General features: G+C 28.4%; 1 protein-coding gene across 1 annotated transcript; it reads right to left on the bottom strand.

Annotated features, from left to right (window-relative positions):
- Window positions 1-15,062: 15,062 nt before the first annotated feature.
- LOC120088959 (transcription factor JUNGBRUNNEN 1-like) lies at window positions 15,063-18,259 on the bottom strand. The gene is made up of 3 exons (XM_039046395.2): window positions 18,028-18,259; window positions 16,864-17,192; window positions 15,063-15,705 (listed from the first exon to the last, which is right to left on the bottom strand). Exons 1-3 carry the CDS (start codon window positions 18,203-18,205, stop codon window positions 15,274-15,276), a joined length of 939 nt encoding a protein of 312 aa, XP_038902323.1. The 5' UTR covers window positions 18,206-18,259; the 3' UTR covers window positions 15,063-15,273.
- Between the last annotated feature and the right edge of the window lie 253 nt (window positions 18,260-18,512).

Raw genomic sequence — 18,512 nt, 5'->3', positions numbered from 1 at the left:
CTTCGAACAACTAAGTACGTGATCTCGTTAGTGGTTGCTCCCGAAACCTATTCAGAATTGGTAGGACCCTAAGGTTTAGAGTAGTGCGCTATATAAACTTTCTAAAAAATATTCTCTCTAGTAATATTGTTCTCCCTCTGCCACATTAACGTAATTAACAAACCATTAGTGAACCTCGTATATTTGTGTGTCGATTCTTTTACGTTCTTTTTTATTCTTTAATTACTAATTTCGTAACAGATGTACTTTATATTTATTAAAAGTATATTAATGATAAAAATTAATATGCCAATAATATACTTTATATTAGATATGTTGGTAATACAATTAATCAAATAATACAAAAACAATATATTAGAGGAAATTTTTCATATTTACCAATTTGAGAATTAATTTCGTCAATCATCATACTTTTACCACAATATTATGTCAATGATTTTTTTAATTGATTGTTGCAATTAAAGTTTCTAATAATGATACAAGATTTAACCCATATTACTTTTTCCACCTTTTTTTTTTAAAAAAAAAAAACAAGCTTCTCCAGAAGGCAAATAGTTAGAATAATACTTGGTCAAGAAGTATTTCTTTTAGATGAAAACGAGACTTATTTATTTATTATACATTTATAAAGTATTATTTAAATACACATACAAATGAAAAAGGATCATTTAAAAATACAATGGGTTGTCCAAGATACTTTTCCCTACAATATAACACCAAAATGAACCTAATGAACAATAAATAAAGGACCTTTTGATAATGATTTCATTCCCATGTTCTTAATTTTTTATTTCTCATGACTTTAAATTTGTCTATTAATTGTCCTTTTTCCACTATCTCCCTCTATCAACCAAGCAGAATGAAGTTTTTAGTACAATAGTGAATCGAAAACTCCAACTATAAATCTGTTGATGGTTAATAAATATTTTATACCAATCGAATTAAACTCGCTTTAATTAATGATACTGAAATAATATAAATGTAAATTAGTAATTATTGCTTATTTCTTTCTATCTTTGAATTGCTTAAGTAACTTTCAAAAAAGGAAAAACAAAAAAAACTTCAATAAAGATGACATTAGAATTGTTGATGCCAAATTTTGAATAGGGAAAACGCACCTAACCTTCATGTGACGCTATTAGTGAATTTGTTTGAAAATGAGAATAATGTGAAATGCAAAAAAGAAAACTTGCACACCAGTATAGTGCTTATCACACATACTCCAATACTTCAGAGAGTGAAAGAATATGGAAGTTAGAGAATTTGAGAATAAACTCAAATTCTCATATGAAATTATAAGATATATTTATAAAGAAAGTTGACCTAGGGTTCTTCCCTAAAATTTTAAAGTCGCCTTAGGATAATTAGATAACCTATCGGGCCGAGGGCCGTACCAGATTTCATGTTTGGCTAAGGTCGGCCTCAGTCGAGCATCTTCCCTTTGGCCCAATGGGACTAAGGCGATGCTTTGAGTCGGGGTTTGTGTGGGGCATGTCCCTTTAACTATTTTGTTAGGGTCGACCCCGGCTGAGGTCGAGCATCTTCCCTTAGGCCAAAAATGGGTAGAATGCGATGCTTTGAACCAAAGCATGCTTGAAACATGCCACTTAGTTACTTTGCTAAGGTCAAGCCGAGCCCGAGCATGTCAATTTGGGCTTTGACCCAGTCTATCCCTCTTTTCTAGGTTCACTAAAAACCTTATTATTTTTCTTATTTTCTGCCAATTATACCTTTTGATCCAAAATCACCTATAGCAAGAATATCACTTAAAAAATCATTTTTTTAAAAAAATACCAGATACACATATATATGTACGTATATACATACATATAGAGCAAACGGGGTGGAGTTTTATGTGATATTTCGTAAGTAATTCGCAAGCCAATATAAAAGTTGAAAAATTAAAATTTGAACTTCATAAATGCAGGAAAAAAAAAAAAGAGAAAAAAAATAATATTGTATATCCTCTTAAAAGTAGCAAGTCTAGAGGTCCAAAATTTGAGCTAAGGAATCTGAGTAGACAATGAGCTTTTTCCATATTGAAATTAAGATACCAAATTGGGTTAAAAAAAAGTCAAATTAATAATGAAATTCTGACTTTTAAACCAATTTTTTCAATTCATTCATTGAAGATGAATATAAAAGATAGAAAAACTTTACTCAATTAGATCACATAATGTGAAACTTGGCAAGTATACATTTTATTCTTTGTAAAAGTCCTCACAAGAGACCACATACCAAATTTTGTGGTCATTAATTCTTCCTTACATAAACTGAAAATTAGGTTTTATCGAATAAATATATATACACTTCATGTCAAAAAATTATAAACATTGTATTAACATTTCCACTATTAAAGTAAAATTTTAGACATGTTTTTTTTTTTTTTTTTTTTTCTTGAAATTGGAGATTGACTCCCCACAATCATTCTCACAATTATTATGGTAAAAAGAAACTTTTTTTAATATAAAATAAAATTACTAATTTAAACTGTCAAACCATTTAAATTTTAGCTATAAAAGCAAAAAAAATGGTTTGAAATTTCAAACCTCCTAATTTTCTAAGATAGAATTTTCTCCATCTCTAACCAACAAGAACTTAGTTCAGTCGATGAAATCGAATTCAAATCTTCTACCCCAATTTGTATTTTAAAAAACAAATTCTCGGTCTGATCTTAAGTATGTCAATTGTTTTTTCATGATATCATAAATAATTTTCCCAAAAAAGGAAAAAAAATGACTGGAGGATTTTTGTTGTCCGTTGATTTGGCTTTTTCTTGATTTTTTTTTTTCTGGGGTTGAAATTCAATAATAATTAAGAATCTCTATTGCTTGTGACAATAACCCTTTGAAAATTTCGATCCTTCTTATTTGTCAGCCAAAAGCTGATAATTTTGACTTTGAAAATTTGAGAATATTCTGATTCTTAATTTCTAGATTTTTCAATGAGTTGCTTTTCAGTTAATATTTGTACTTTAATTAATAGAACTTATTTAACACACAGACATCGGCTAACTCATGTGGGTTAATTTTACATTAATAAACAAACTGAGTTTAATTTATATCCTTAATATAATTGAAAAGATCAGTTCAAAAATCATCGTTAAGCTTAAATTTATTTATTTATTATTTTTTAATATATAATATAAATTTTATATTAGTTAAACTATGTTCTTGTATTATTGAAATTTAGATTAAGTATTCATCAAACGATAGACAATTCTCTAAATCTTAAACTTTCAATTTTAATATAATAAATTGGTTACCAAATGACCTTATTTAAATGAAATCAATAAATTAATTATCTAAACAAATTTATTCAATGTAAAACTAAAAGTCAAAACAAACATGGTTCGATTGTAATATAGTATATGTTAATCATTCTTTGTCAAAAAAAAAAAAAAAATGTTAACAATCAAGAAATTTGCCAGTTTAAATTTTCCACTCTTATTAGAAAATGGTATTGTCTATATTTTAATTTACTTAGACTCTATTTGAGATTGATATATTTAAAGTGGTTAACTTGAAATTTGAATCATTTTTAGTGTTCACTTAAAATCCAGCACTAATTTATTCTACATTTTTGCTTTTAAGTTTTAAATTTAATTGTTATGGTTGGTAAACTGAAACATAATTCTTTTTTTTGAAATGAATTTAAGAAAACAATCAATATTTCATATTTATCTTATCTATATTTGATATATTAAATTTAAAAATTGAACTTCAATCTAAATATGGTTCAAATGTTTTTGAGTAGTATATTTACAAATCATAAGATTAATTATAACTATCAACTAAATATTAGGTTAAATATAAATTATTATTAATTAACCTATGAACACATATTTTATGTTAAATTTTTTGTATAACTGTTATTCTATATATATTATACTTATTTTAGTTTAACAAAAATAAATTGGAATTTAATAATAGTAAATTAAGTTTGTAACCTGAAATACTATGTTTATCATTATTTTTTAATCTTTTTTAATATAACTCTAGCAATTGATCTTACATGAAATATTATGGGCTTCATTAAAATAATTATTGTCAAATATGCATTTATAAAATTCAATTGTTATTACTTAGGACCTATTTGAAATTGAAAATTGAAAATATAGAGTTATATTAAAAAAGATTAAAAAATGACAATTATTTTAAAGATTATAACCATCTCAAACTATCTCTATTTAGTTGGGTTAAAAGAAATTAACACAATATTATTGGGATAAATATGTGCATTTGGATATCTCAATTAAGTTGATATATCTTTAACATCCTCGTTACTAGATAAAATAATAGTGTAAAATTAAAAGAGGAGGACTATTCTTATGCTCAATAAAGAAGATATTACTTTAATCTTTAATGTCTCAAATCTAATCATGTCTCTTTCTACTTCTTATACAATGTCAAATTTGTTTTCATCCCAATAAAATAAAATAAAAATATTATTTTATATTTTAAGTTAATTATTGTTTTGAATATTGACTGTTTGGGTATGATTAATAATTATCCTTCTTTTTCTTTTTTGTCAAATCCATACAATTGTTGAGGTTTTCCTTTTCTTTAATGTACAATATAATTCAAACGTGATGTAGATCATTATAAAGCTTTTTAATCCTTCTTTTAAAACCATATAAAGAAATTTAATCATTAGAAGTTACTGAGGTTTGAACTATTGACATAAGTTCTACATGTATCTAACCTTGATTTAGATATGTATTAGTAAGAAATTAGGCTTATAGGCAAGGCTCAAGCTCATAGCTCCAGAAGTTTGTGCATGTCCCTAAAAAAAAAAAAAAAAAAATCAAAGTTTCGAGTGTTGGGTCAACCTCATCGAACTTGATCCATATCATCAAAAGGTAATTAACAATCTGAGTTTAGACTATACATAATCTGAAGCTATCAATATTGGAAATGTCCCAAATAGATTTCATGTGATAGACTCTATAAATAGTCTCATTTCTCTAATTCAATAGATTAGTAATATTATGATTCTTGTATTAATTAAGACTTTAGAGTGTATTCGACTCTAAACAAAAGGATAAAAAGGGAACAATATCATATCATTATACTTGTAAACCATTAAATTTAGAAACCAAATCAATAAAGAAATCAAAGTTAATTTGTCATAATGAACGTAGTTCAATTGACATAGTATTTATACTATCGACCTCAAATTAGAGGTTCGATTCCCCCAACCCTCATTTTATAGTTACAATATCTTTGGGGAAAAAAAAATCAAAGTTGATTCCTTCTTGGTCAAAAATACTTGAAGGAAAAAGAAACCTTTACAATCCAATAGCTTATGGACAAAAAACATGAAAAGAAAGTCAAAGTCATTTGGTCAAAAGTCGTGAAATTATGTCGTATTTCAGACCATCTAATTCAGGAAGAACAACGAATTTTATTTAGTTGGAGTAAGTAAAAAAAAAACTAAATAAATAAATAAAAAGAAGAAATATTGGATATGAAAATAAACATAAAGTGGCCGGCTTCTTTTAGCCCATTCTTTTCCTCCATTTTTTATGAAACTCTCTAAGATTTTATTATTATTATTATTATTTTAATTTTAAAAATAATTTTATAAAATTCTTTGCCGGCTTCAACATTATTACAGATTATGAAACCTTACACCCATCCTTTTCATTAAGCAGCTTTTAATCTTTCTTTGCAACTAAACATTACAATTAGAATTGGCTAAATATTGCACAAATACATGTAATAATATAATAATCACACACTAATCCAAAAAACAATACCACTTAATATTATCAAAGCTAAATTATATTCTACCGTTTTGTCTAAATTTATGACCTTTTCTTTAGTTTTCAGTTTAAAAAAGAAAGTTCTTACGTCTAGAATTAATGAGAAAAGTTTTCAAATTTGATTCCCTCAATACCAAGGTTTTGTTTTTGGTTCAAACCCTAATTAAAAAAATGTCAATATCTTTGGACCAAAAATTATGAAATAAAAAGAGCTTAATTTATTGGGTAAATATGTTTTGATCAATATGCTAGCTATGTCTTTTATTTATACATTTACCTTTATTCGTGGAAACGATCGTTTAAAAAATTTAGTGACTTAATTAAAATTTTTGTTGTTAAAAAATGTTTTCACTATAATGAAAACAGGTTTTTATGACTTCAAAAATTTGTTTTTAATTAAAAAAATGTAGCGTTGTTAATTAGGTTTTTTTTTTTAATTGCTGAACTAAACTTAAATGTTCTGCACTATGTTTAAAGTTGACTACCAAATTAATTATAGGTTAAAAAAATATGGTGGTGAAGTGTCTGACCTATAAGAAAAACTATATGAAGGCTAATACAATAATATTAATTAATAATTTTTTTAAATTAAGTTAATAATGTTTTAAGAAAAACGGAATATAATACGAGAATATGAGTCTATGCAAGGAGAAGTCAAATTTTCCATTGCCTTCTATATGTTCCACCTTTTGTGGGTATTGAATGTTGACATGGTATATGTCAAAATCTTTCCTAATAACTTTTCTTTATAGTTGTTTGGAACCTTCGAATTTGGGACAATGTTACGGGTAATCTTGGACCTGATAGAATAGACTGAAGATCAAGGAAAGATCGAAAATGTTAAGAAATCGATAATTAAAAAACACAAAAAAAGAACGTAGATATAGAGAAGATCGACACACAGATATATGTGGTTCAATAACAGTGTGTTAGCTATGTTCACGGGCAGAAGGAGAACAGTATTATTAGAGAGAATGCTTTCAAAAAATTACATCATAACGACGCCTCTAGGGTTAGAGAGTTTATATAGTGCACTACTCTAAATCCTAGGGTCATAATCGTAAATAATTACAAATAAATAAATATGCTGAATACGAATTCTGAATAAGACGCCTTTAGGGTTAGAGAGTTTATATAGTACACTACTCTAAATCCTAGGGTCATAATCGTAAATAATTACAAATAAATAAATATGCTGAATACGAATTCTGAATAAGTTTCAGGAGCGTTGCCCCCACTAGGGCGCGCCACCTCTGGACCGAAACCCCCGTACTTGGTTGTTCGAAGGGCCAACAAACAGATTCAAGACATTTCAACAAGAAAAATAAGTTCAAGATAAAATGAACTTGGGCTCAAATAAGTTCTAAGCCAATTAAAATACATTTTTCAAAAAAAAAAAAAAATAGTTAAACTATTTTGATAAAATCTAGTTAAAATACACTTCCAAAGTTATTTTAAGTGGTTGTCAAACACTTATTTTTTTTTCAAAATTAAACACTTGAAAAGTTAATCCAAACACACCCTTAGTCATTAGGCTAATTAAGATTTAATCATAACATGTTACTACAAGAAAAATTAGAACTCCTGACGCCATTTTAAGGCATCGGGAGAGACGATCTCTCCCGACGAAGTAAAGGACCGTCGGACGCCATAAAGGTTCGTCGAGAGTTCTCCAGGAACTCCCGATGCATCCAAACCGGCGTCGAGAGTTCCCCGGGAACGCCCGACGCATTAAAGCGACATCGGAAGTTCCCGGGGAACTCCTGACGATCTCCCGAACGGCATCGAGAGAGGGGTTTGGTTTAAACCAGACCCCTTATTTTTCGATGAATTATTCCTTGCAATTCAAAAAACCCTAACCCCCTCGATTTTTTAGCTCGCTGCCGCCCCATTTTCCTTCTTCCCTTCACGCCCTCGCCACTCCTCCCCTGTCGTCGCCTCTTTTCGCGTCGCCGTTCGCCGTCCGCTGCCGCCTTCCCCCTTCATTGCTTGCAAATTTGTTGTTTATTTTCAAGCTTTCATCAAGGTTCGTGCACATCCATTTCATTTATTTTCTCTTATTTTGTATCTTAATTTAAACCATTGTTTTTAATTTCTAGCATGTTGGTAATGTTGTTAATGTTTAATTTTTAGCATGTTACTAATGTTGGTAATTAATGTTGCTAATGTTTAATTTCTAGCATGTTGGTAATCTAATATGAATTATGAATTATGGATGGTTGATGTTATTGTGGATTGAGTTTTTTTTTCCTTTTAATTCTTAAGTTTATGGATTACTTAATTTAGAAAAAAATATTGTACTTAACGCATTTAATATTTTAAAAAAGTTTAAAGAATCTACTAGACATAAAACTAAATTTTGTGTCTAATAGAAAATTGAACTTTAAATTTTATGTCCAATAGACTTGTAAATTTTAGAAGATGTTGAATAGATGAAAGGCATATATTAGACACAAAATTGAAAGCTTGGAGACGTACTAAATAAAACATTTGAAAGTTGTCAAGACAATATAAGCGGTCTAGGGACCTATGTGTTTATTTTGCCTTAAGAAATGAAAATTATGGAACTCAATGCTTAATAATACTTTGTACTTTGTCCTCTAATCCAAGTTATTGTTTTGGATTATAAGTTGGTCAGAAAATATTTATTTTTAAGGATGAATAAAGAATGGATTAAACTAAAGAATAAGTTATCAGTGGAGTATAGAGAAGGAGTATCACAGTTTTTAGATATGGCAAGGTTTCATGTAAATGATTTTGGACGAATAAGATGTCGATGCAAGAATTGTATGAATTCAATTTGGGAAAAGATAGATATTGTTGAACAACATCTATTAACATATGGAATATCTCCCTCATATTGTGAATGGGTATATCATGGAGAGCCAGTAAACTTATCTAGAAGTCATACAAAGCATTCAATAGAGGATGTTGAAGTAGATAGTATAGAGAGTAATGCTGTCGAAGAAAATGAGATGTTGAATCTTATAAACGATTTACAAGTTCCAATTGAATACGAAAATGCAAATGAAGGAAGGATTGAGAATGAAAAGTCCTTTAATGGTCAGGAAAGAGATACCACGAACTTATTCGAGGATTTAATGACCGAAGCACACAATGAATTATTCCTTGGGTGTTCGCAATTTTCGTCCTTAAACTTTTTAGTGAAGTTGATGCATATCAAAGTTCTGAATGGCTGGAGTAACAAATCGTTTGACATGTTGCTGGAATTGTTAAAAGTAGCGTTTCCAGCTGGCACCTCTATACCTACTTCCTTTTATGAAGCCAAGCAAAAATTGCGTGATTTAGGTCTAGGTTATGAATCTATTCATGCATGCAAATATGATTATGTTTCAAAAGCCCAATCACAGTCCCTGAATGTCGCTCTCTCCATGAATGTCACAGCACATGTATAACTTCATTTGATCAGCTGAAGATTCAAATATTAGGCTTCAAAAGGGTGTCTTTGCTCTGATTTGGTTGTAAATATGTGTCATTTAAAGCTTCAACACTCAAATTAGATAAGCATCCCACCATGCCATATCATTGAATTTTGTAATGTAAGCAACGAATAAGAAATTTTCAACTGTTTCATTCAGAGACTTTTGTTCATTGGATGGTTTTTGTTTTTGTTTCTTTCCCCCTTCCAACAATATTTCTTTACTATTATTCTACCCCATTATCCTATGCATGCACTAATATTATTTTGAGATAAGCTAGCCCTATTTATATTCTTCTCATGCAAATTTAATTTTTACTAGATTCCAATCTAAAAGATCATATAGGACTTTCAAAAATTGAAAAATAGAGGAAATTGAATTGTTTATCTATATAAGATTTCAATGTTTTTGTTTTTTTGTAGAATGCTGTTCGGAGATGAGCTGAGACAATTGTTGAAGATGCTGTGTTCGAGAAGTGTTCTAGATGTTGTTCTCATTTTACTTCTTTTATGTAGTTTTGAATATAATGAACAAGTGTTCTACAGCTGGGACAACGTTTGGATATTGTAATTTTTTACTTGTTATAAAATGAACTTCATTTTCTTTTTTGTGAATCTTTATTTGGTATAATATGTTTCATAGGATTTCAGATGAAATTTTAAAAAATTACAAACGATATATTAAATTTTATCCATATAGGAAATTGAACTGTTTATCCATATAGGATCCCCCGATGCGGCGTCGGGAGTTAGGGGGAACTCCGGACACCGTTTTAAGACGTTGGGAGTTAGGGGGAACTCCCGACGCGGTGTAGCCCGTCGGGAGTAGCAAGAACTCCCGACGCCGTATACTAAGCGTCGAGAGTTCCCCCTAACTCCCGACACCACATAGGCATCCGGAGTTCCCCCAACTCCTAACGCCGTTCAAAACTTCGCCGGGAGATCCTCTCCTGACAAATTTCTCCCGACCAAACTCCTGACGAATTTCTCCCGACGAATTTTCACACTTTTCCGACGAAATATGACGTCGGGAGAAGCCAGAATTCCTATAGTGTGTGTTCAGGATTAGGAAAAACTCATATTCTAATCCTAAGAGGATTTAAATGAATCTCAGGTCAATTTCCTTATAAACACATCACTATAGTTTCATATGAGATAACTTGAATTCTAGAATGTCAAATTCCCTAACTTCGATATATTTGTTCACTCTCTAACTTAAGCATCGGAATGTGTGTAACAAGCACCACACCAGTGTGCACATTTTCTCTTTTGTAGGCAACGTTCTTCTCTCCCTCAAATAAATTCACTATACATTGGTGTTTTGACATATCAAGTGCGTTTTTACCAAGGAAGTAAAGGAATTTGAATTTGAAATTTGAAATTATGTTTTTTTCTCTCTAAAAGAAAGATTGTTCCAAATAGAGAGAGTTGAGAGATTTCAAACTTTAAAGAATATATTTTTCAATTTTACTCCACGAAGTCTCTCTCCCTACACAAGGAGGGAGCCACATAGGGGTCAGGGGCACGTGTCACCCTCAAATTATTGGTTTGTGTATTTTTAATATAAATTTTTAAGTAGTCGTTAATAATATTATTAACAAATGCACTCTTATTATCAAATCTTTTTCGTGTTTAAGGGGTTGATTGATGCTACATAGGATTTGAGTTTGATTCCTGCTTGATTTTTTTTTTTTAACTTAAGATTTATCTTGATGGAACCAAAAGTGGGTTTTCTTAAAAAAAATATTCTAAATATGAAATTAAATTATATGTAAGTAACATTTCTTCATTAATTCAGCAAATGACGTGAAAATTTTCTATTGCTTCACAATTTCTCATTCAACAATATTATAAAAAAAAAAAAATAGTAGAGACAATAGAGGCATCATCTTCAAAGAAGAATTTTTTTTTGGGTTCTGATCAATCTTATATAAAATTCATTCTAGAAGAATTATCCGCAGATCCCAATCTAATAACCAATATTTATGATTATAATTATAATATTCGAGATCAAGTTTATCGAGCATATTTGTTAAAAGGTCCTTGTCAGCCTCGAAATTATACTTTTCCACTTGAGAAATTTGGTACAAAGTCAAGACGATTTAACCTAATTTGGTTTAGTGAACATTCTACTTGGCTAGAATATAACATTTCAAAGGATGCCACATTTTGTTTATGTTGCTATCTATTAAAACTAGAAGTAAGTGAAGAGTCATGAGATGACTGTTTTTTTAGTGAAGGATTTTCTAATTGAAAGAAAACAAAAATTGCATATTTATGTTGGTGATCCTAATAGTGCATACAATATGACTTTGGGTAAATGTGAGGCTCTTTTAAAACAAAAATAACATATTGAGACTTTTTAAAATAGAATGTCTGACCAAGCACGAGTTGGGTATCAAACTTTATTAGGTGCATCGATTGATTATATTTGATTTTTATTACGACAAGGAATTGCATTTCATGGACATTGTGAAGACTCGATTGCGTAATCAAAAGGGAGACCAATGGATGAATAATTGTCTTATAGCCTATATTGAAAAGAATTTATTTGATAAGTTAGATACTGAACTTATCATGGATCGACTTCAAAACATAAAAACTTGTAGAAGACAATTGTAACGTACTAAATTAGTTAATTTATGAAGTTATAAATACTTTTTTACATTCATTTATAGATTTTTTTTTTTGTATATAGTGTCTACCTATATAAAATTTCTAGCTTCGCCACTGTCCCTACACCAATAGTTTCTCCCATATTGAAACAAATTCTTTCTTCCATATTCAAGGAAAGTCAACCTCAATAACAAATGCCCAAACGTTTAGGCTCTATTCGATAATCATATGATTGTTTTATTTTTAGCTTTTGAAAATTAAAACTATATATAAACACCCATTTTATTTTTAATTTTGTCATTTACTTTTTTCTATTGTTTTATAGAATCAAGCCAAGTTTTGAAAGTTAAAAAAATAATAATAAATACAAATTTGTTTTTTTTTTTCATAAGAATTCAAATATTTTACTTATGAAAGATGCAAGTCACTATACGAAATTGTGAGATAATTAATAAGAATAATTTTCAAAACCAAAAACTAAAAACCAAAACACGTTTGGTAACTATTTGCTTTTTTTGTTTTTGTTTTTGAAAAATAAGTTTATTCATCCACATTTCTTACAATGGTTTGCATTTTTCTTAAGTACAATTGTTGAATTCTTAGCCAAATTTTAAAAACAAAAACAACTTTTTGAAAGCTTCTTTTTTTTGTTCTCAAAATTTGGCTTGATTTTTTAAAACATTGGTGAAAAGTAGATGACAAAGAAATTGGAGGTGGAAGTAGTGTCCATAGGCTTAATTTTAAAAAAAACAAAGGGCTAGTGGCATAAATGGAATTCAAGTCCAAAATAATAGAAGGTGTAGTACAACGGTACAAGGATAAAATAATTACATATATAGAACAAAAATAATAAAAGACAAAAAAATCCATGTCCAACCACCATTTTGCATGTTGCTACCGATTTTATCGATAGCTTTCAATTTGAGAAGTGTGCTATCAATGGCTATCATCGATAGTTGCTACCAGTAACTACTACTGATAGTTGCTATTAATGGTAGCTTTTCAATTTGAGAAGTGTGCTATTAGTTGCTATCACCGATAGCTACTATCAGTGAATATCACCAACATGTGCTATCAATGATAACTTTCAATTTGAGAAGTGTGTTATTAGTTGTAATCGCTGATAGTTGTAATTAATGATACTCTATCAAAGATAACTTTCAATTTTAAAAAAAATGTGTTATTAGTTGTTATGACTAATAGCTGCTATTAATTGTTATCAGTGAGTATCACTGATAGCTGCTATCAATGATATCTTTTAATTTGAAAAATGTTTTATTAGTTACTATTATTGATAACTGTTATTAGTGATGTTGCCATTAATTATAGCTTTCAATTTAAGAAATGGGCTATCAACTGCTTCGACTTATATGTTTCTACCAGTAATAGCCAAATAGTGACTATTGTTGATATGTTTCTATCAATGGTAATGTTTTTATGCTTCTTTTGTTGTTTGAATTTGATATCATGTTATACTTGTTTGTAAATAATCGAGGTCTTTTGATTAATTTGTTGATACATATAGTGTGTTTGTATGTCGTTATTGATGCATATAGGTATAGAATGATATCCTTCTACATTGATAGTCATAAAGAATATCATTGATAGCTACTGTCAATGATATTTTCTATTGCTATCAATGTAAAGGATATCACTGATAGTATTTATATATTATGTAATGTAGTATTTGAGATGAAATTACTCATCGAGATTGTTTAATTGTACACAAAAGTTTTCATTGATAGCATGATATCATAGTATCACTGATAACATGCTATCTACGATAACATGTTACCAGTGATACTACTGATAGACTTCATACTCTTAAAATCCTATAAAAAGAAAAAAAAAACTATTGGCATATTTGATAACATTTTCATTTTTCATTTTTTGATAAATAAACTTGTTTAATAACTATTATTGTTTTTTATTTCAAACTTCTAATTAATGTTTCCAAAAATGGTGCAAACTTGAGGACTAAAAAAAGTAGTTTCTTTCAAATCCGTTTTCATTTGCTATTTATTTTTAATGTTTCTTTATCATAATCAAACTTGATGATTCACTTGTTGGTGTTAAGTTATTTATGAGTTGGGCACTTTCAAGTCTCGGGTTTGAAACTCAATCTTGGAAGATGATGCAAAAAAAACTGGAGAAAAAAAAGGAAATAAAAAAATAAAAAATCGGAGAAAGTAAAAAAGATAAAAAGAAAAATTAAAAAATCAGAAAAAGAAAATAAAAATAATAAAAAACCGGAGAAAAGAAAGAAGATAAAAAAAAAGTTGAAATTGAAGAAAGAAAAAGTTGAATTTTTTTTTAAAAAAATGGAGAGAAAAAATTAAAAAAATAAAAATTCGAGAAAGAAAAGAAAATTAAAAAAAAAAATGTGGAGAAAGAAAATAAAATAAAATAAAGGAGAAAAAGAAAGAAAAAAAGGGAATGGAGAAAATGAAAGACAAAAAAAAAAAAAAAAAGAGAAGAAAGAAAGAAAGAAAAAGACATACAACGAGACAATGGAGGACAAAATTGAAAATTATATTTTTTGCCTTATCTATCTATTATAAATATCCAAAAATAAAATGGTTATCAAGCATGATCCAAATGTTTCCAGACATGACCTTAGTTTCTCCATTTTATTTTTTTCATTGTATATTTTTTTGTCATTTTTTTAGGCTTTATTTGGTAACCATTTGATTTTTTATTTATTTTTTTTTGAAAATTAAGCATAGGCCAAATTCCAAAATAAAAGAAACCTTTTAAAAGTCATTGGTGAAAAGTAGATAACAAATGAAGAAATTTAGAGGTGGAAGTAGTGTCCATAGCCTTAATTTTCAAAAACAAAAATAAAAAGCAAAATGGTTACGAGACCTAACTAACAAGAAAAAAAAAATCAATCTTTTCCATGTAACTATACATATTAAGCAAAAATAGGAACATTTTTCCTTCTCGCTTAGTTCCTCTTCATGTCTTGTAGAGGTTATATAGTGTGCTTTAAAATTGATCTAAAGCACAACATAAATATTGGTTGGGAGTGATTTAAAAATATTTAAAATCATGTTTGTCGTATTTAAAATCACTAGAAAACACACATTTAATTAAAATCAATTCAATGTTTAATTTCATACTTTTAAACAAAATTTTCGTACTACTAAAACTGAATTTTAGATTATTAAAAGCATTTTCCAAGTGAATTTAAAAACAACAAAAGTAATTTTAACTATTTTAGAATCACTCTCAAACATGTCATACAACAACCTATCTAAATTTATTGAAACATTAAATCTACATAATTTTATATCAACAAAAACTCTCTCACCAAAATGGAAATTGGGTCGAAAATTAATCAAACCCAATATCATAACCATTTAACCTCTAAAAAAAAAAAAAGCAAACTTAATTCTAATTTTGGGGATGGATTTATTTACACATAATAATACATGATTAAGATAAATAATCAAGGATGATGAATAATATTAGAAAAATCTTGGCAAAATAATTGAAGCTTGTTCCTGTCTTTGTATCCAAAGAGATCGGTTGCATCTCCATCAAAATTTGAGAAGCTTGATGGTGATGATTCTTCAATTGTTGAAGAAGAAGGAGCTTCTTGTTCTTCAGAAATTGAGCTAAAATTCATCATCATCATCAATGAATTATTATTACTATTGATTATAGGCTTCTTTTCCTCAAAATTAATGAGGGAAGAGCTGAAACTTATGTAATTGCTTTCATTATCATAACATTCTTCACTATATCCATTATTATTTGAATTATTATTCATTTCTCCAAATATTGAACCACCATTTCCTCCTGCTATCTCCCTCCAATTTGGTGCATATTTTGTAATTGCAACACTTCTTTTAAATATTCGACACAATGTCCAAATTTCCTGCAATTAATTCAAATAAATACACATGTAAAATATTTATATACAAAGTTAAATATTTACATGATTTTTTTTAAATTATTCATAATCTTTATGAGTTTCGCGTGTGGCATAAAACCCATCAAGAGGAGCTGATATTACAACCCAAAAAAAAAACACTTAAACAAGAGAGGAACTCATTATCATATGAAGTTTAGAGAGTAATTTTAAAATTATTAAACCTCATTTTTTTATATTCAAAATCACTCTAAAATTAATTTGATATTTAATTTTACACTTTTAAATGCATATAATTTTTATATCATCAAAATTGATTTTAAATGATTTAAAAATATTTTTAAGATCGAGTGATACTCAAAGTGATAAAATTAATTTTAATCATTTCAGAATCATTGCCAACACATGCACTTGCTAATCTTTTGATATGCAATATGTATAACTTTCCATCTACCACTAAACTCTGGAGCTCAAAATGAGGAGGTTATGACAATAAAGTTTAACCTTTTATTCATATTCTGAACACAAATCTAAACAAGACCTCTGTTTGGTAACCATTTGATTTTTTATTTTTGTTTTTGAAAATTAACCCTATTTCATCTACATTTCTTACCATGATTTATATATTTTGTTAAGTACAATAGTTGAATTCTTAGCCAAATCTAAAAAAATAAAAGCAACATTTTTAAAGCTATTTTTTTTAATTCTCTAAATTTGGCTTGATTTTTTAAACTATTGGTGAAAAGTAGATAACAAAGGAAGAAATTTGGATGTGAAAGTAGTATTCATAGGCTTAATTTAAAAAAAAAAAATCCAAAAACAAAATGATTACTAAACGAAACCCAAGATATCGTTTCTCCATAATCATTTTTTTTTATTAATTTTTTGTTTTTGAAAATTAAGTTAGTGTTATTCTTAAAATTCATGATTTTCATCCTTCCTTAAGTAAACATTCAAATTCTCTTATCAAATCCCGAATTTTAAAAGTTTTAAATTATGGGTTTCGATTTTGAAAACACTCCTCCCAACAAGTAGAAAACCAAAAAGTTGAAAAAAATATAGTATTTGTAATACTCAATAACCAAAAAAGCGAAAAGATTATGGAGATAAGAGATATAGATAAGTAAAGTAAAGCAAAAAAAAGAGATGGGATATTTTGCTTACAGCTTCTTGGAGTTTATTGGTTGTGATTCTTGCAAAGATAGAAGAAGTATGATGATAATTAAGAGAAGTAGAATTAGGAAGGCGAAATTCATGCATCATCCACTCAGTTTTAGTGCCTTTGCCAGCATTTCCATTGTAATAAACAAGGGTTTTCTTGAGGCCAATGCAATGATTTCCATTTCCTCCATGAGAATAAATTGCTTTATCAATTCCAGTTGCCTTCCAAAATCCTGTTCCTGTAACCCTATTTGGTCTTATACTGTTCTTGTATTTTCTTCCTCTTTTGCAAAAAAAATACCATTCTTTCTCTCCCAAATTATTACTACCATCTGCATTTAATAATATTACACAACTTTTAATTATATTATTCTGCATAAAAAGAAGTATTTTATTATAGTTCAATGAATGTAGAGAAGATGGCAAAACAAGCAAAACAATATTGAAATAGCTGTTTATTAGTATTAAAAAAGTATGAACAAGACAACTGATCATCAATAATGTTTCTTAATGTCTCCGAAAACATTTAATATTAAAGAACCAAGCAATCTATGAAACCCTTGGAACAGATCTTATAAAACTTTGGAGTAGATCTATAGGCTTTCATAATATAATCATTTGAATCTCATTTCTCATAACAACTTTTGTTGTTATTATAGTTTTATGTGACTTTAAAATTTATGCCTGTATAATTTACTTTCTATTTTCTTAAATATTAGAATTTTTTAGTCAAGTTTCACAATTCAATTTTCATAAATATATAAGCTACAAATACTGGTCAAATGGGTTTTTTTGTTTCTTTTTTTTTTTTTTTTTTTCCTAGAAAAATTGCTTTATAAATACAACAAACCTTTGAGTTTTTTCTTTTACGTGGGTTTCTTCGAAAAAGATGAAAATTATAGTACATAAATTGGAGAAATATTGCTTTTGATTTATTATGAGACGGGACCCTAAAGCTATCTTTCCTATGAAAGTTTTAGCTCTACGTGGCAAAAGCCCCCTAACGTTTTCAAAACTTTAAATCTATGTAAATGAATACACAATAACAAGTGCTTTTGCTTTTTAAAATCTTTAAACCAAACCCATATAAGATGTAAAATTACTTATTAATTATTTTTCAGCAAAGAAAATGAACTATCTGAAAGTGAAAGAGTAATTGAATCATACTAGGAAGATCCCAAGGACTATGCTTATAGATATCAACGGACTTGATGAGCTCGGTACCGATCGCCTTCTTATCAACCTTTCGCCGGAGATAAAATCCGACAAGTTCTTCATCAGTAGGGTGGAATCTGAACCCTGGAAGTGGGAACTGATAATCATCAATCTCAGGCTCTCCAAACATTCTTTTCAACAATGGGGAAGAAGAGGAAAAAAAAGAGAGAAAAAAATGAAAGGAGCTTAGTTAGAGAAAGTTAAATTAAAGTAATTGGGATTAGAAGAGCCTTAAATTTATAGGGTTGGAACCTCAGGTGGAGTGTATTAAAAAGTTGAAGTCTTTTTTTCATTTGACTACAAAAATTATAAACTAATAAAATTAAACAAACCCCTTTTCCTCCCCACCATGTTCTTGAAACACTCATTTGATCTTTACAAAATGTTTAATATTGTTTTGGAGTTTACAAGTGAAATCTATACTTTAATGTATATAT

The sequence above is a fragment of the Benincasa hispida genome, chromosome 10 (genome assembly GCF_027475165.1).
Source record: "Benincasa hispida cultivar pf3 chromosome 10, pf3_genome.v1.1, whole genome shotgun sequence".
Classification (NCBI taxonomy): Eukaryota; Viridiplantae; Streptophyta; class Magnoliopsida; order Cucurbitales; family Cucurbitaceae; genus Benincasa; species Benincasa hispida.
The sequence above is the reverse complement of the archived record's forward strand: the minus strand, read 5'-3'. Positions and strand labels throughout refer to the sequence as shown.